The sequence below is a fragment of the Chelon labrosus genome (assembly GCF_963514085.1).
Source record: "Chelon labrosus genome assembly, chromosome: 18".
NCBI classification, from domain to species: Eukaryota; Metazoa; Chordata; class Actinopteri; order Mugiliformes; family Mugilidae; genus Chelon; species Chelon labrosus.
In genome coordinates this window covers 8,759,375-8,779,790 of record NC_140351.1, presented here as the reverse complement: position 1 = coordinate 8,779,790, position 20,416 = coordinate 8,759,375, and the positions used below count along the sequence as shown (strand labels likewise).

Genomic DNA, 20,416 nt, shown 5'->3' with positions numbered 1-20,416 from the left:
ATTGTAATGCCTCTAAATTGTTGCATCATCCAGTGTTTAATATGTTAGAGTGAATCATTCTTCTTATTGCAAAGTTTTGCAGTGTGTAATTCATCTCTGTCTTATCTTCTTTAAGGTATTTTGTTATATAAAGTATATACTGTCAAGCAAGAAAATAATAAAAAAAAGAATAAAAACGTGTTACCGTGTGCTTTTAAGAAACAAAAAAATGAGGACGATCTATTTTCAGTTTCCTCTGAAAGTCCTCTGCAGTTTATTTCTGCTCGTACAGCAGAGTGCAGCCTGCTAATTAACCACCATGTCAGTGTTCATCAAAATAGCTTTCAAAATGTATTTGAATGAATTGGTTTCTGTGTAATACTGTACATAGGTCCTGTTTGAAAGGCCCCAGCCGAGACCTTCTCGCCGTGAGGCATCAGTGCTAACCACCTCGCCACTGTGCCGCCCTTGAATGTAAACATTTCTGAAAACATTTCAACTGAGTTTCACATTTCATTTTGGTAGCGGACAATTACTGAAGTGGTTCATAACATACAAGTTTCATCAGGAGATCTGTTTAAATTTAACAAGTCTGCAAAGAGCTGGAATTAAAGTTGATGATGGTTTAGAGTCAAATAATTTTCCATTAAAGAGAAGGTGACCATGCTGTCTTGTTTCTGATGATCCAGGGTTTGGGGTTGATGTCCACGTTACAGTGAAGATCCTGGGAATTCTCTACAGTACAATCATCATCTTTGAGTGGTGAGACAAACGTTTCTCTGATATGATACTTTGCAACTGGAGATCATTTGGTCTCTTTTAAATATCAGTGTTTAACATCTGTTAATATTTATTCATCTTCTCTTTTTCAGCTGTTTTAGATCAAGATTCTCCAACAAACCTGAGAAGGTAAGATAGCTGAGATTATTATTGTTGTCTTCATGTCTGTGAAAGACATTCATTCTTCCATGGGAATTCTTCATTCTCTTTAAAAATCCTCGTCATGTTCAAAATAAGGTCAGCCTTAAAACATACCTTCATGAGGGAACTCCTCAGTATCACCTGTGTCCATGAGCTCTTACTAAGAAAGTAGTGAGAAGGAGACTGTGATGGTGGCATTACGAGGCCGAAAGGGTGCCTATCAAAAGAGGAACAAAGATAATTTACAGAAAATGTCTGTGTGTGTGCCGACACTGACTGAAGGGAAGTTGAATGTGATGTATTTCAGATTTTACAGTGAGTCCAGTATATATCTCCACATACAGCTGCGCTCAGTCGCCGCCTGTTAATATGAGCAACTTGGAAGACATCCGTTATGAAGACGTCCACTTCTCTGAGCTCATACAAGATGTTATTTCATGTTAAAAGGACAAGAATATGTTGTGTTTACTGCTCAAAATTCAATATGAAGAAACTCTAAACCTCCACAGTCTTCAGTTCACATGGTTTTCTCAGCAATGATATTATTAGAGTTCTTGTCAGTGGTTTATGTTCTTATCTATTGTGGTGTGATACGTAATGGGCACATCACCATATGTAGAGCTGGTGCAAAGATCCCACAGTTGTAAATGGGGAACTAAAGTATAACGACAGAAATGTGCACCCACCATTAGCAGCATCATACTACATTATCATGAAATGTGAAAATGTTTTTGCAAATCTTTTCAGTATCAAATGAGTATTACATATCAAAACCATTCATTGATTTCAAATTACTGCAAACATGATTGAGTCATTGTTTCCTCAAGACGATGAGAAAAACCTGAGAACTTGAAGTCAACAGAGGAAGTTGGTTATGTTGTTTCTGTGGTGAAGTTACTTCATCATGTGCACCAGAACGGACTGAACGTTATTCTCTTATGTGGAAAACCTTTGCTGTTGGCACCTCTGTTGGCTGTTGCACTGACGTCACATATCATGAAGGTCCTGGAGAGACTCGTCCGGACTCAGCTGAGACCCCTGGTGACCCCTGTCTTGGACCCTCTTCAGTTTGCGTATCAGCCTCATGTTGGTGTGGATGATGCTGTCATCTACCTGCTGCACCGTACTCACTCTCACCTGGATGGTGGGAAGGGCTCTGTGAGGATCATGTTCTTAGATTTCTCCAGTGCTTTTAACACCATTCAGCCCTTTCTGATGAGTGAGAAGCTGCTTAGGATGGGTGTCAGCTCCTCCATTGTCTCCTGGATTACTGGTTACTTGTCTGACAGGCCCCAGTTTGTGCGGCTGGGGGGCTCCCTTGTCCGATACTGTTGTCAGTAATGTGGGGGCACCACAGGGGACTGTCCTGTCTCCATTTCTGTTCACTCTTTACACCTCTGATTTCCAGTACAGCTCTGGGTCCTGCCACCTGCAGAAGGTCTCTGATTCTCTGCAGTGGTTGGGTGTATTAGAGATGGACAGGAGGTGGAGTACAGGCTACTGATCGCAGATTTTGTGGAGTGGTCCCAGGCAAACCACCTACTCCTGAATGTGGACAAGACCAAGGAGCTGGTCATTGAGCTGGTCGTTGTCTGTAGGCCAATCTACAGACCGGATGATGATAACAGCTAACACAGAGAGACAGACAATTATTCACACTCACACCTACGGCCAATTTAGAGTCACCAATTAACCTAACGAGCATGTCTATGGACGGTGGGAGGAAGCCGGAGTACCTGGAGAGAACCCACGCAGACACAGGGAGAACATGCAAACTCCACCCCATGGACTGACTCTGCCCAAGTCGGCCCCGGGATTCGAACCAGGAAGGGGATGAAAAGGATCAGAGGGGGTAGGATGAAAAGGATCGAGGGTGTGAGATCAGAAGGGTACAGGGGATGGAATGAAAAGGGTCTGAGATGATGGGCTGAAAATGGATGGAGTGGATGGGATAAAAAAGGCTGAAGGGAAGACATGAAGGGGGCGGAATGTGTAGACAGATGATGGTAGAGGAACCCAAGGAGTGAGTCTCAGGTTGGTGGCCCATCTCAAGAGGCAGGTTTAGGACACAACTCTATAGGTAAGTGTGGGAAATAGAATGATATGGGGCAAGGCAGAGTTCTTGAATTTCAGTTAACTTAATTTAAATATCCACAGACAGTATTTTGATTAAACTGATCTTCTATGAGTGAGAGTCTTACTTAAAATTGGTAGTAACACGGTGATTCTGAGTTTCTCCTCATCAGCAAACATTATCATGTGGTTAGAGCTGGACTTTGTGGTACAATCAGTAGTCGAGTTGAGGGGGGATGGCATCCCCCCTGAAATAAAAACAATCAAAATCATCCCCCCTGTAAAACTGCCACCCCCCATCACTCCCAATTTTACAGTAAATGTTGGACATATAACTTATAATTATATGATATAGCCTAATTATTTCATCATTAGGGAGTATGCGTGTTGAGTAAAATAAATAAAATCTGAGGGCACAACTGTGCACACAAACATGCAATGACGCAACATGATTGTTATTTTCAATTGGTTGATGCCTGATGCCAGAGGGAGCGGCATAAGATGCAGCAAGAGCGACATCTTGAGGAGTAATTGCACTGCAATGTCAGCATGAAACGAACGGCTGGACAACGCAATGTCAGAGACTTTTTTAAAAAGAAGAAAATTACAGGTGAGCTATAAATCAAGACTCGGGAATCTCATTACTTTTTATTAATCTACAAAAGTCGACAAACTCGCCACAGGTTGCATGCACAATAACAACAAAGCTAATGTTAGTTTTCCAAACTAGTGGTTGATTAATACAGACCTAGTCAAACAAGAAGGTCTGAGACTGGGTAAAGGGAAGTGCCTACAGTAACGAGGTAAAAACTCATCAATGAATGTCTTTAAGAATCCTCCTCATCATGTTTAAAATAAGGTCATCCTTAAAGCATACCTTCACGAGGGAACTCCTGAGTATCACCTGTGTCCATAAGCTCTTACTAAGACAATAATGAAAGGGAGACTGTGATGGTGGCATTACGAGGCTGAAAGGCTGCCTATCAAAAGAGGAACAAAAAGAATTTACAGAAAATGTCTGTGTGTACCAACACTGACTGAAGGGAAGTTGAACATGATGTATTTTCCGATTTTACAGTAAGTCCAGTTTATATCTCCACATACAGCTGTGTTCAGTCACCACCAGTTAATATGAGCCACTGAGGTTTTATTAGAGTTTATTAACATTGATTGACACATTTAATTAACAAATTAATTTTCAATCATATACATCCTCATATACTTTTGAGTCTTCACATTTGGACATGTGGACATGAACTTCATAATCTAATGTTTGCAGCCCAAACTGATGGATTTGGACAACACAAACAGCTGAAGAGACTGATCTTCAAGTGATAGCCAATAGAACAGAGGAAGATGTCCGTTATGAAGACGTCCACTTCTCTGAGCTCATACAAGATGTTAGTTCATGTTAAAAGGACAAGAATATGTTGTTTGCAAAATCCAACATGAGGAAACTCTAAACCTCCACAGCCTTTAGTTCACATGGTTTTAGCTGCTATGATATTATTAGAGTTCTTGTCAGTGGTTTATCTTCTTATCTGTTGTGGTGTGATACATAATGTGCACATCACCATATGTAGAGCTGGTACAAAGATCCCACAGCTGTAAATGGGGAACTAAAGTGTAATGACAGAAATGTGCATGCACCATTAGCAGCATCATGCTACATTATCATGAAATGTGAAAATGTTTTTGCAAATCTTTTCGGTATCAAATGAGTTTTACATATCAAACCCATTATTGATTTCAAATTACTGCAAACATGAACGAGTCATTGTTTCCTCAAGACGATGAGAAAAAACCTGAGAACTTGAAGTCAATAGAGGAAGTTGGTTATGTTGTTTCTGTGGTGAAGTTACTTCATCATGTGCACCAGAACGGACAGAACCGTGCATCTGCTGGCTGAAACTTATTGAGATGTAAAAATAAACACTCACATTATCAATGTATGATATGCATGAAGTGAACAGCTTTCCCCTTTTTCAGATATTACTTCTTTCATGGCGATGTGTTCCCTGCTGGCGGAAAACCTGGAGGTGAAATCATTGTTTCCAACGTTTCTTCTCTAAACTGGAAATGTAAAGGACTCTATCCAGATGATTTCTTGCTGATTTCTCATCCAGCTGCTTTGTAAACAACCTCCTCTACATACTGAGCCTCACAAATCTATGGGTGTTGGCGATTTTGTGGCGGACTCTATAAAGATCGTCTATTAAGATAAATATGTCATTCACACTATGATGAGCTCAAGATGCCCCTAAAAGGTGACTTCCTGACTCACAGAGCTCGAGCAGGAAGGATACTATCAGCAGTCGAAGAGAAGAGAAGAGAAGAGAAGAGAAGATTCTCTTACAGATATTCATTCATCTGGTAAGAAATGTATTACTGATTTTTAAATTTCAACATTTTAACCAGAGAGGAAACACATGATATATTTTAATAGTTGTTTTTGTTTCCAGTCTCGGAGATGAGTGTCATGGCAGCCCTGTGTGTGAACGTGGTGACAGTCAACATGTTACTGAGTGTCTTCTTTCTTTCAGGTCAGCTGTTTGTTCAGTCTCTTTTATTTGGAGACATTACTTGAATCATTTCTAGTCTGAAATATTTTCTACTGACATTGTTCAAAGGGTCTACATGTAACATGCTGCAGATGAACTGGAGTTTGTGTCTCATCAACTTTCTCTTCAGGCAGATTTTGATTCACATGATGTTCATCATTAGTCTGGTTTTACAGGTGTTTGGGCTGATTGTGATAAAGATTCAGCCCTCTTCATTACTGCACCAAAGAAGATGGAAGCACTGAGTGGATCTTGTTTGAAAATCCCATGTAACTGTGGAGAGAAACCAGGAAAAGAGTTTGACAGCAGCAGAGAAACCTTTGGAGTGTGGATTAAAAGTGACTCGAGATTTGGACAAAATTCAGAAAATGTAGTCTTCAACAGTAGTAAGTCAGTTAACATCTATCCAATGAATATTACTGGAGACCTGAGTCAGAAAAACTGCACCACTCTGTTTTCTGATTTAAAGACAAGTCATTCAGACACATACTACTTCAGAATTGAGAACGGGCCGTTCAAGGCAACAGCTTCTTGTGATCCTCTTCAAATAACAGTTAAAGGTAAGACAGGTTTATTTTTATTAATCCATAATATTATTGTTGAGAATAAAAAGTTGTGGTTTCTGTCTAAAACAACAAACTTGATGAATGTGAATCTAAGCTATAGTGTGAAGTGAAATACCTATTGTAGGATGATCAACAGTATCAGTCAATGTATCTCCAGAGAAATGTACCTGTCTGAGTTTATTCTTTCAGAAACTATCAAATGTGTGTTTGATGTGAAACCACAGTTTCTCCATGGAGACCCAGAATTAAAATCTCAGGTGATCTGAAGGAGAAGGAGTCTGTCACTATAACCTGCTCAGCTGTCACTCCCTGTCCACACTCCCCTCCTCAACTCACCTGGAATCTCCAACAAGACCCTCACAACAAAATAGAGGAAAACACAGATGGGACCTTTACAACTAAAATCCAGGAGACCATCACTCTGTCAGACACACATGGTGGATACAACATCAGCTGTTCTGTCAGATATCCTGTGAATGAAGGAAAAGACATCAAGACAGCAGAGACACAAGAGACTCTCAATGTTTCATGTAAGACAACCAGAGTTTGTTGTTGCATATGAGGATATGTGCGATATTGTGTGTTTTGATTAATAGAGCCAATGTCACATTTTCCTTAGATGCTCGTAAAGACGCATCACCATCCATCAGTCCATCAGGTTTGGTTTCAGCAGCTCTTGGAGGAATCACTGGGATCATCGTACTCATCTGCTTGATCATCTTTGTTTGGTAAGTATCACATATCAAAGCAGCAAACATGACTCAGTTACTGTCGCTGACATTTTAGCTGCACATCCAAAAACATCTGTTTCCCATCAGTCTCAACATTTTACTGTCAAATATATTGACCCTAAAACACAGTATAGTTAATCTAACAGCCTCTGATGTTTTCCAGGTGGTTAAAGTCAAGGCATCAAACTCAACAACAGACTCAGGTTTGTAATGACTAAACTTCTCTGTAGTCTACCTGACTCAGTGTTTAGTTACTTTATATATTACCTCTATCAGAGCAGTCTAATCAACGTATTCAAAAAGTAAAAGTAATGATTTAATAAGGAAGGATTCAGGTGAAGATATTCCTCACTAAACATCACATGTGGTTCATTTCTTATAGAGTCAAAGAGGTGAAGATCTGGTTGTTGAAGAACCTGCAGGTGAAACAGAAGAAGAAGAAAACATCCATTATAGAGAGAACAGCTTCTCCAAGGGGAGACGTGATCCGTCCTCTGTCTCAGTGCAGGACAGTGTACAACAGCAGGACACGGTGTACGCACAGGTCAACATCAATAAACCAGCAAAGAGATTAACACAGACTGCTAACGACACAGAGGATATTTATGTTGAAATGAAGAAAATCTGAGAAGTGTGTTTTGTTTGTGTAGAGACTCAGATTACATCTGTGAAGGATTCATAAGAAATGTGCTAACATTCAATTTGCCTAAAGAGAAAAAGTATAAGAAATGCTAGTTTTTAATAACAGTTAAATGAAGAAACTCTGCAAGAAGAACAGAATCAACCAGTTTCCTCCTGAGTTGATGTTCTTCTTTGCATTGAATGAGCTTTAAACCACACATGGAGATAAAAACATGAAGATAAAAGTCATTAGTTTTGAATTCATATGTGTTCATGAGGACACAGACCAACAAAGACAGTTTTTCTGGTGCACGCCTGAGCACACAAACATCTCTTTTAGTCTAATTCAGACATGGATTCTGTACACTGTCACTGAAACCTAAATGTTTGTGATCTTCTATGTACCAGTGTTGTTATTTGGTTGATGTTATTCAGTTATGGGATCCACGTTCTTCGCTTTGCAGATGATATACAGTTATACATGCTCGATCTTTGCAGTGGATCAAAATCTTCATATGTGTCTGTGAGATATTACAAACTAGTTGTTTTCCAATATTAGAGAGCTTGTTTAATTACTAGTTTTTTTAGTTAAATTAGTAAAACACTGGAGCCTGGACAAGAAAATGTGACGGTTTAGTCACAGTTTAGTGACGAGAAACTCACAAGTTTCACATCTGCAGCTTTTCCATTTCGGTTTTCAACACCTTTATTTTAATGTGAGGACCTCACATGTGTGTTGTTGTGTCATTTGTTTGTATTAGATGTGTGAAATAAAAGTACCAAAGCTTTTAAGAGTGAATTGGTTCAAATGATTGTAGATGACTGATACTGAAACAGTTCTACAAAAATAATGAGTTATATTCAGTTTTAGATATAAATATTTTAGTGTTATTATGTTGACAAGGGATTTATTTTGTTATGTATACTGTGCATCCATTATCTTGGTATGCTTTCATACCAAAAACTGAAGAAGAAAACAGCGTTCCTCTTTCTTATTCAAATAAGTCTCATTGTAATGCCTCTTAATTGTTGAGTCATCCAGTGTTTAATGATATGTTAGGGTGAATCATTCTTCTTATTGCAAAAGCAGGAAAATAATAATAATAAAAAAAAGAATAAAAATGTGTTTGTTAAGAAACAAAAGGGTTAGGGTTAACCTAATATCAAATGAGTTTTACATATCAAACCCATTAATTGATTTCAAATTACTGCAAACATGAACGAGTCATTGTTTCCTCAAGATGATGAGAAAAACCTGAGAACTTGAAGTCAATAGAGGAAGTTGGTTATTTTGTTTCTGTGGTGAAGTTACTTCATCATGTGCACCAGAACGGACAGTATTTATTCTCTTATGTGAAAAACCTTTGCATCTGCTAGCTGAAACTTATTGAGATGTAAAAATAAACACTCACATTATCAATGTATGATATACATGAAGTGAACAGCTTTCCCCTTTTCCCGTATTTCTTTCATGGTGATGTGTTCCCTGCTGGCAGAAAACCTGGAGGTGAAATCATTGTCTCCAACTTTTTTTCTCTAAACTGTAAATGTAAAGGACTCTATCCAGATGATTTCCATCTGATTTCTCATCCAACTGGTTTGTGCACAACCTCCTCTACATACTGAGCTTCACAAATCTATGGGTGTTGGCAACTTTGTGGCGGATTCTATAAAGATCATCTATTAAGATAAATACATCATTCACACCATGATGAGCTCAAGATGTCCCTAAAAGGTGACTTCCTCACTGACAGAGCTCGAGCAGGAAGGTTATATCAGCAGTAGAAGAGAGAAGAGAAGAGAAGTTTTTCTTACAGCTACAGATTCATTAGGTAAGAAAAGTATTACTGATTTTATTACTGATTGAGAGGAAGCACATGACATATTTTAATAATCGTCTTTGTTTCCAGTCTAGGAGATGAGTGTCATGGCAGCCCTGTGTGTGAACGTGGTGACAGTCAACATGTTACTGAGTGTCTTCTTTCTTTCAGGTTCAGTCTCTTTTATTTGGAGACATTACTTGAATCATTTCTAGTCTGAAATATTTTCTACTGACATTGTTCAAAGGGTCTACATGTAACATGCTGCAGATGAACTGGAGTTTGTGTCTCATCAACTTTCTCTTCAGGCGGATTTTGATCCACACGATGTTCATCATTAGTCTGGTTTTACAGGTGTTTGGGCTCAGTGTGATAAAACACCAGACCTCTTCATTACTACACCAAAGAAGATGGAAGCACTGAGTGGATCTTGTTTGAAAATCCCATGTAACTTTAGTCATGAACCAGACGATGAATTTGACAGCAGCAGAGAAACCTTTGGAGTGTGGATTAAAAATGACTGGAGATTCATCCAATATCCAGATAATATAATCTTCAACAGCAGTAAGTCAGTTAACATTTATCCAATGAATATTATTGGAGACCTGAGTCAGAAAAACTGCACCACTCTGTTTTCTGATTTAAAGATAAGTCATTCAGACACATACTACTTCAGAATTGAGAACGGGCCAATTAAGGCTACAGCTGTTTGTGATCCTCTTCAAATAACAGTTAAAGGTAAGACAGCTTTATCTTTTTTAATTTATAATATCACTGTTGAGAATAAAAAATGAATTGGTCTTAAACAACAAACTCCATTAATCTCAGTAACACTGGAGAAATGTCAGCAAATGTCTGAGTTTGATGCTCTTTCAGAAAGTGTAAAATGTGTGTTTGATGTGAAACCACAGATTCTCCTTGGAGACCCAGAATTAATATCTCAGGTGATGTGAAGGAGAAGGAGTCTGTCACTATAACCTGCTCAGCTTTCACTCCCTGTCCACACTCCCCTCCTCAACTCACCTGGAATCTCCAACAAGACCCTCACAACAAAATAGAGGGAAACACAGATGGGACCTTTACAACTAAAATCCAGGAGACCATCACTCTGTTAGACACACATGATGGATACAACATCAACTGTTCTGTCAGATATCCTGTGAATGAAGGAAAAGGCGTCAAGACAGCAGAGACACAAGAGACTCTCAGTGTTTCATGTGAGACAACCAGAGTTTGTTGTTGGATCCTGTCAGCACATGATGATTCATGGGGTGTCAGCTGTTTGTGATGAATAAAGTAAATCTCTGTCACATTTTCCTCAGATGCTCCTAAAGACACCTCAGCATCCATCAGTCTGTGAGATTCTGATCTGTGAGAACTCACACATGTAATAACATTACCGCTGAGTCAGTTTGACTCAACATGTTACTTGTTACACATTTAAACAGCAGGAATAAAAGTTTTATGACGATTTATAGGCAGAGCCGACTCCAGACAACAGGTTGCACTAGACAAGATTTACTTTGAAGATTCTCTTTATTTTAACTAGAACTATTAAATACCATATAATAAATAATAAACAGTGTCATTTCTTTTTTATAGATACTGTTGTATACTATAATTTACAAAGTAGTATAATTCTATACATTATATTTACTATATAGGGCGGCACGGTGGCGAGGTGGTTAGCACTGATGCCTCACAGCAAGAAGGTCTTGGGTTCGAATCCATGTCCAAAGACATGCTTGTTAGGTTAATTGGTGATTCTAAATTGGCCGTAGGTCTGAGTGTGAATGGTTGTCTGTCTCTCTGTGTTAGCCCTGCAATAGACTGGAGACTTGTCCAGTGTGTACCCCGCCTCTCGCCCGATGAAACCTGGGATAGGCTCCAGCAGACCCCGCGACCCTTAACAGGAATAAGCGATCTCGCTGTGAGGCATCAGTGCTTGCCACCGCGCAGTGGCGAGGTGTTGTTTTGATTTATACAGCTAATTAACACTGAAACAGTAACATTAAACTTCTCTGTGGACATCTACTCTCATTCTGTCACTGGGCTTTGAATGTAAACCACCACCAGAGGGCGACATAACTCCTTTAGACTCCATCTTGAATCCACCTGCAGCTCAGACAAGAGTTACTTATGTATTATCTCTGCTTTCCTTCATATTTCACTTTTATTTCACCTCTCTCAATCACATTGCTCTACTCATTGCCTGTCACCTATTTCAAATGAAATATAAAGAACCACTGCTGGTTTATATGTTTTTACATATTTACGTGGATACTTATTGAAAAATAAATCATTGACTGGTTGGTTCCAAGACATAAAATAAGCCTCAGAGTTAGACTCACCAGACAGTACCTTTTTTTCATGTTAGATGTTGGTACAAGTGCTATGACATATGCCGAATGCCATGACTGTGAATTAAATTAACAGAAGCAGACATGGTTGAGGATATCTGCGTGCACTGTAGCTTTCTCTGCATAGAAATCTACAGTGCAATGCTCAACACAGGAAATGAATCAAAGATGGTGACACTGTTGTTGAAGTCGGGGCTAAACTGAGGTCTAAAGTCAGCTTCTGGTATAAGCATACAGAAGAAGAAGGTGTGAGAAAGAGAGAGAGACATGGTTCCTCCCCCTATTGATCAGATCCTTTCGATTACCGCAAATCAGCTTCACCTAAGGGAGAGAACACAAGACATCACGTTTAACCAGTCTTTACGGCCCTTGACCAGCAGAGGGGGAAACCGAAACCTGTAACGGGGGCGTTCCCACAGTGTGTGTGACACTGTAGTAACAAGTTTTGACCTTGTCTTTGGAGGAAACAGCAAAACAAATCGAGATATCACACAGTTTTCAGCATGTTCATATTTATGCACTGACCTCACATGGTGTCTGTCATGATGTCATGGTGATTGTTATTTATGTTTATTTATACTGTACATCAGACATGTGAAATGAACTCATCTGAAGTTGTCCTGTGAAATTAGGCCCCAAGATGTAAGCAGCAGATCCTGAGATGTTTCTAGTAGTAACAACTGAAATATTAAAGTGGCAGGAGAAGCCGTTTTTCTTCACTGAACTCTAGGATGAAAAAGTATAAGATAGTGATACTGAAGTGAAGTGATATTTTCCTGACCCTCCTGTAAATCAGTTAACAGCTATCCAATGAATATCCTTGGAGACCTGAGTCACCCAAACGGTAGTCAGTGCTGTGTCTTTTTTGCCAGTTGGGTTCATTTTTGTTTCTACATCCTGCTTCACTTACCACTTCCTGCCTCACTTTCAGCAATGGTGACTGAAACCTTTGCCAAAATTTTGCTACAAGTCATACAAATGTTCTATATGTTCTGTTTCTCCAAACCTTCTCAGTTAAACCTGTGTTCTTGATGTGTTTCATCTGTATTGATCCAAAACAATCAATTCAAAAATTACGGAGATGGAGACACAGAAATGCTAAAGCAGGAATACGCTGCTCTGTGTCGCCATGGCATATAGTTAACAGTTCTGGGGAGGTGCACGTCAATTATGACGCTGGGGTTTGCACTGGGTGTGTGTAGGAGTCTGAGCTGTTGCTAGAAAGAGCATTTTTTCCAAAGACTGTTTTTCTCTGTGGGACCTCACAGTCCCCTCGAGAGGAGGCCCTGGTCCTGAGACCACTGTGAGCCCTTTTTTTACTAACTGCATATGATATGTCTGACCTGAATTGTTGCTGTTGAGGTGTTGTAATGTTGTCTAAAAGTCATGATAGTGTCATTGCAGACAGCAGAGAGAAATGGTTAAGCCACAGGTCAATGAGTCTAGGCCCGAAAACAGCTTCACACAGACTGCTGACAGTACAGTCAAGTGAAGAAACAATGAGCACCTTCACTATGTGCTCATACAACATGAAAGTTCATGTTAAAAGAGGCCTGGACAAAAATACTGTATGTGGTGTTTACTGACAGGAAACTGCCTGCAGCTCTCATAGTTTTCTCAGCTCTGCTACTATCATAGTTCCTATTTGTGGTCTGGCTTCATATCTGTCCCTCGGTTTAGGTGTGGTATATTATCTGCATATAACAATGTACAGTAAAAAAAATAAACCCCAATGCTGTAAACAGAGAACTATAGTTTAAATTAAACAAATCTACATCCACATTACCAGCATAGTACTAAGCTTATATTGAATTTTAGTTTGATTTAGTGGTAGTTTATAGTTTTCTCACTTCATACATTTTGTATCAGTCACTTATTTGAAATGAAGTGAAATAAAAAACTCTGCATACAACTTAACCATTATTAACACTAATGCTGTTTCGCAGCATGTGCTGTTTCAGCATGTGCTGTAAACATGAATCCTCAGGTTTTCACCAAGCACCAAGACACTGGCAGCAGATCAGAGGTGGGACTTGCTCACTTCTGATTAAAGAACGTACCATCCCAACCTTGGACAGGTACCGATAATATAATCAATACCGTCCACTTCGCCCCATAAGTAATTTTAATATGGTTTTAATTTTAATATATGTTTGTGTCTGATGGAGAAGAGTGAAAACAGAGAGTAGTGGTGTGATGTCAACAGATGTGCTGAGAATAGAGGAAGTTGAATAGTTTGACGACTGTAGCTCCACATAAACTGTGATGATTGTCCATGTTGAGTCTATTTATTTTATTTATGTGAAAGTCTGTTATCTGTTTTATGACTGACATTTATTGAGAAGTTCAGAATAGTCGCCAACAAAACTTCACACTCAACCACTCTTATTAAAATATTCTCAACTTATTAAACGTGTAAATATTAAAACTACTGTTCAACAGAGTCACGCCCTCATGAGGTCAAGCTGCTAAGACTTTATTCCTCTTTCTCAGGTCAAAGCAGGAAGGATGAAGTCTTTTTAAAACAGCTACTGAACAGAGACGGTTATTTGATCTGCTGATGATCAACAGAAATTCACAACTTACTGGATATTAAAACTATATTTCTCTGTTGCAGATTCATTTGGTAAGATCAAAGTTTGTTCTTTTATATATTTTTTATTTCAGCTTTTTAACCTGAGAGAAAACACATAGCATGTTTTATCACACATTACGAGTTTGGTGGAGAAGTCGATTTCTGGTGTTTTGCTCCTTTAGCTAGCGGTTCCTCGTGGAAGGGCCAAGCTGTTGTTTCAGTGCTGAAATTCAGTCTTTGCCATGTGGTCCTGATGGCAGATGTTGGAGGGAAACTGGCTGCTCCTTTGAAGCTAGGGTTGCCAACCGTCCCTTGAAAAACGGAATCACTCCATATTTAGAAACAAAAGTATGCATCCCGTATTGAGCTGAAAGTTAAGCAGGTTCTGTTTCTGTTTAAGTAAGATATTTATTTTATTCCGTTAATTGTGTTATTTTGTATTAAAAATAAATTGATGAATAATAATTTATTTTCCATGTGTTCACTTAAAAATATGCATCGAATTCAATTCAGGTTCAAGTCAAATTGTTAAATTGTTTGACACACAAAAAAACGGGCAAAAAACCAAACAAACATAATAATAATCACCACGCCTCGAAGGGTGAAGGCAATCGGGTCGGCCTATGAGGTGTCCCTTATTTATTTTTCAGGGAACCGTATATGAAGCCCTTTGAAGTGGCTTGTTAGCAGCAGCTGTGTGGCTCCTGTTGATTGAAGAATGAGCCTACAAACCTTCTGTTTGGTGGCTAATAGACTTGTTCAGATTCCTCAGCAGGCTCTCGTGTGGGTGCTGTAAGGAGGGGCCTGGAGCTGCTCTGGTTAGGAGGCTACTGAGGCAGCCAGCTGCAGCTGAGCAACTGGGGGTCTCCACAGAGGAGGAGATAGAAGAGGAGTCGAAGAGGAGAAGGAACAAATGGGAGAGCATAGGCCAAACAGAGCTTTTATATGACCTGATGACCTCAGAAGTCACATGCCACTGTCAGCCAGTGATAACTGCTAGATCAGTTTTCACACCAGGAAGATTGTGGGACAGGTTCCAACATTGCTTCAGCGAATTTTGAGCATAAAGTCATGTTGGATTATTCAGATTTTATCTTCAGTGTGTCTTCAAAGTGCTTCTCTATTTAATTAAATAAGGTTGTTCGTATAGAATTCCTGGGCTGAATGTGTGAATTTAAAGTGTATGTTTAAATTATACATTGTTAAAAAGGCTGTTTTGATCCAAATATGTAAAAGTAACATACAGTAGTTTTTGCCTTTGTTTCCAGTCTAGGAGATTAGTGTCATGGCAGCCCTGTGTGTGAACGTGGTGACAGTCAACATGTTACTGAGTGTCTTCTTTCTTTCAGGTGAGCTGTTTGTTCAGTCTCTTTTATTTGGAGACATTACTTGAATCATTTCTAGTCTGAAATATTTTCTACTGACATTGTTTAAAGGGTCTACATGTAACATGCTGCAGATGAACTGGAGTTTGTGTCTCATCAACTTTCTCTTCAGGCAGATTTTGATCCACATGATGTTCATCATTAGTCTGGTTTTACAGGTGTTTGGGCTCAATGTAATCTAACACCAGTCCTTTTCATTACTGCACCAAAGAAGATGGAAGCACTGAGTGGATCTTGTTTGAAAATCCCATGTAACTTTAGAGAGAAACCAGGAAATGGGTTTAACAGCAGCGGAGAAACCCTTGGAGTGTGGATTAAACATGACTGGAGATTTGGCCCATATCCAAATAATGTAGTCTTCAACAGTAGTAAATCAGTTAACATCTATCCAATGAATATTACTGGAGACCTGAGTCAGAAAAACTGCACCACTCTGTTTTCTAATTTAAAGACAAGTCATTCAGACAAATACTACTTCAGAATTGAGAACTGGTCGTTCAGGGCAACAGCCGATTGTGATTCTCTTCAAATAACAGTTAAAGGTAAGACAGGTTTTGTTAATTTGAATTTATTATTAACATAATGTGAAATCTGTTTCATCTACAGTTAACAAACTCTGTAACCCTTCTACACATGTTATCAACAGTACAAATAAGTGGACTGATTAAAAAAAAAAAAAAAAAAAGTGAAAAGCTGAGCTTTACTAATAATAAAATAGATTTTGTCATAACTCATAATAAATAATGACATTTAGGGACATTCAATACTGGTACATCTGTAATGAATACATAGTCCAATACAATAATATGTGTTTGATGTGAAACCACAGATTCTCCTTGGAGACCCAGAATTACTATCTCAGGTAATGTGAAGGAGAAGGAGTCTGTCACTATAACCTGCTCAGCTTTCACTCCCTGTCCACACTCCCCTCCTCAACTCACCTGGAAACTCCAACAAGACCCTCACAACAAAATAGAGGAAAACACAGATGGGACCTTTACAATTAAAATCCAGGAGACCATCACTCTGTCAGACACACATGATGGATACAACATCATCTGTTCTGTCAGATATCCTGTGAATGAAGGAAAAGACGTCAAGACAGCAGAGACACTCGAGACTCTCAATGTTTCATGTAAGACAACCAGAGTTTGTTGTTGCACATGAGGATTTGTACAATATCGTGTGTTTTAATTAATACAGCCAATGTCACATTTTCCTCAGATGCTCCTAAAGACACCTCAGCATCCATCAGTCCATCAGGTTTGGTGTCAGCAGGTAGCTGGGTGAACCTGACCTGCTCCAGCAGAGCCAAGCCTCCCGTCAGACGCTTCACCTGGTTCAAGAACAGCAAAGATGGACCCATGATCGTATCTGAAGGACACTTCTACAGCTTCAATGTGACTGATGGAGGAGTTTATTACTGTGTGGCCTCAAATCAGCTTGGTAACCAGACGTCACCATGGATTCATCTGAATGTTGAAGGTAAATGCAGAAATTAATTGAATCTGCTCTCATCTTGTTAATGTTACCGGCACCAGTCCTAGGGGCACTCTGGACCGGCAGCAAGGGTTACACAGGCTAGGAAGCGGTACGTGACCGATATACACATGAAAATAGGTCGTGAAAGTAAATCTGTAAATAATTAGAGAGAGGACCGAAGTTAGCGTCTTTCTGATACACAGTTATCAACAATTCACAATCACATTCCTCCTAATTCTCTGAATAGTGAATGTAAACCCATGACCAAAATATTAAACACAGTGTACCCAGGCTAATAATAAAGAGTAAAACATTCTGCCGAGATAAATGTAACTGCACATAAATTCTTATTCCTGCTTAACTCATCTTACACTAGCATCATACAAAGAAAACATTTCTACAATAACCTGACAGGTTATGATCATTCTCTCTCTCACACACATACACCTGTATGTGCTCCTTGAAGAACAGCGTTTAACAAATGGCGGCATCACGCCGGAACCATGAACATAATGAACGTAGCATTTCTCTTAACGCCGGTTACTCATTGCTAGCTGTTCCTCCTAACACGAGCTTAACACATTTCCTCATGTTACTGAAGGCTAATGTCACTTAAACTCATACTTACAAAGCTACAGTGAAAACGGAAGTTCATAAAACAATTCAGCTCGCCGATACACATCGGGACAATTAACTACAAAACGAGCTTATTATACATACTCTGTGTCTCAAAATCATGTCACGGCATTACTCAACACTTTTGAAGCTTTCACATTAGATATTGAACCATACTCAATTCAGAAAAATCTGTTTTACCGTACCTGTGAATAATTAGCAGTACTATAGCACCACCTACGGCATAAATATTACCTTGATGTAAATCTAAATGTCTGTATAAAATGTCAGTAAGAGTCAATGTTAGAATAGTTCAATTATTATCAAAAAAAAAGGGGAGTTGCCTGTTTACATAAGAAACTAAATAGATAGCGTTTTCAACCTACTACATTAACATTGAAGGTAAATACTGAACTGGACTGAATTAACATATCAGCGTCTTCTTGTTTCTCTCTGTGAGGTACCAATGGATCTCCACTCAGTGAGGCAGTAGTCGGAGGATTAATCGGGATCATCATCCTCATCTGCCTTTGTGTTTGGTGAGTATCAGCCAGTTCGTACAACAAAGGTTATCTGTCACGCTTTAGTCTCACCACTGGGTCACACTTTATCCTGATTTCTCATTGGTGATTTAATCCACAGTGTTCTTGTGCTTTTGAGGTGGACAAAGGCAAAAAAATCAACTGTCCAGCAGAGTCAGGTGAGAAAACATGAAACTTTACTGTCAGTTAGTCCATTTTTAAATAGATGCAACAAATTTAGACTGCAGTGCTGTGTGTTTCTAAAGGAAATGTGACGATATACTGAATCTGACAAAACCTGCTGTTAGAATAACGGTAACACTGTGCACTGTGACTCACTATACGATGCATCGTTGTGTCAGTTAAAAGTTCAATTGAGACTCCAAACCAAGAAGAAGATTCACTCCCATCCACTGACAGCGTTAAATTTTCTTTTCAGAATCAAACAGATGAAGAGCTGGCTGTTAAAGAGCGGGCGAAGAAAGCAGCAGCAGCAGAAGAAGAAAACATCCATTACGGAGAGATCAGCTTCTACAAGCGGAGATGTGAACCGTCCTCTGTCTCAGTGCAGGACAGGGGACAGCAGCAGCAGGACACGGTGTACGCACAGATCAACGTCAACAAACCAGCAAAGACATTAACACAGACTGCTGATGACACAGAGGATAGATGTTAAAATGTAGAAAATCTGAGGATTGTTTTTTGAAGGACAAGATGCCAATCTAGTCAAACAAGAAAAACTCTGTTTCCAAGTTCAGGATCAGGATGCAATAAATCCACATCAGCTTGGGAGCATTGGTGAAATAATCAGCATATTGTGTAAAACCTGCAGGCTGCACTTATCTTGTTTCCTGGTCTGTCAGACAGGATGTTGTTTAGATGATCAAGAAGTCTGTGAATGTGACCATATGTCTCTGATGCGGCAGGTTGTTTTAATCTTTGTCCTCGTCCTCAGACAAATGTGTTGCAATAAGAAGACTTTTCTGAGTGATTGGCTCACACTGAGGGTCCAGTCTCTCCAGCAAACAAATACACTAAGTTGTGCAGGCAGGCAAGTAACTAAGTCTCACTAACTTTAATAAATATGGCTTATTGAACTAAGTTCTAGCAGTGACTTTCTTTTTCGCTCCGTCTTTCTCCTCTTGGTCCCACCCACCTGGTTACCTGGTAGGTTAACTTGAACATCACTAATTGGCTAATCAAACAGACTGACACCTGTTCATACCATTAACACACACAACAAAATAGTGTGTTTGGTAACCATGTTGAACATAGCACTTTAAAAGCATATCATGTGTTTAGAAGGAAATGTAAAATGAAAGGTGTCTTTCGTTTTATTTTACCAAATGTACACTTCCTAAATTCAGGTGTCATTGATGCATTTATAGACTTTTATTTTGAAGTGTTGATCGTAGGGTGACATGGCTTTTGTTTCCTATGTGATCCACATTGTATCTGGAGCATCTGGAGTAGGTGGTTTGCCTGGGACCACTCAACAAAGTCTTTGATCAGTGTCCTATACCTCATCTCCTGTCCATCACTAATACATCCAACCGTCGCAGAGCCACCAGAGAACTTCTGCAGGTGGCAGGACCCAAAGTGTCCCCACATTATTGCTGTTCATTATTATAAGCTTTTATTGATTTATTTATTTATATATTTACACAGAAAAGCTTGTGTGATGAATACATTTGTGAGTTCTGTATTTTCAGTATCTTTTCATTTTACTCTGAAAGATGCTGTAAAGAGCCACAATAAAAGAGGAAGAAATCTGTACTACAGCTACAGCTAACAGAGTTTAGCTGGTTGCACACAGCACATGAACATGATGAAATGGAAACGGCACCAGTGAGCTTCAAGTTCCTGGTCACTTGATTTATGCTGCCATCTGCTGGTATCATCAAACTGATGCTGGTTATGTTGAAACTACTGTACATGTATACACACATTGAATATGATCAATAAAAGGAGCTGACAAAAATAAAAGATCCAGATTTATAGGGGCACATACTTATGTAGATTTAATTGCAAGTGTAACTTACCACAATGTGTGATTTAGTTTATTATTGACACAGTTTTTTAGGTTGTGCCTTTTGTGGGTGTGGCTTATGGTCCCTTTAATGTTAATTTCAAACAGCAGAGGACGACGTCCACCATGAAGATGTCCAGGACAGCAGAAAGCAGCAGGACACGGTGTACACACAGG

At 39.2% G+C, this 20,416-nt stretch overlaps 1 protein-coding gene across 1 annotated transcript; it reads left to right on the top strand.

The window, feature by feature from the left end:
- Positions 1–9,174: 9,174 nt before the first annotated feature.
- On the top strand, positions 9,175–18,886 carry LOC311503746 (sialic acid-binding Ig-like lectin 7; the record flags this gene model as incomplete). The annotated part of the gene is made up of 7 exons (XM_084566620.1): positions 9,175–9,187; positions 9,627–10,010; positions 10,184–10,489; positions 16,817–17,077; positions 18,150–18,228; positions 18,332–18,389; positions 18,650–18,886. The coding sequence occupies 7 exons, from the start codon at positions 9,175–9,177 to the stop codon at positions 18,884–18,886; spliced, it is 1,338 nt and encodes a 445-aa protein (XP_084422746.1).
- Positions 18,887–20,416: the final 1,530 nt, after the last annotated feature.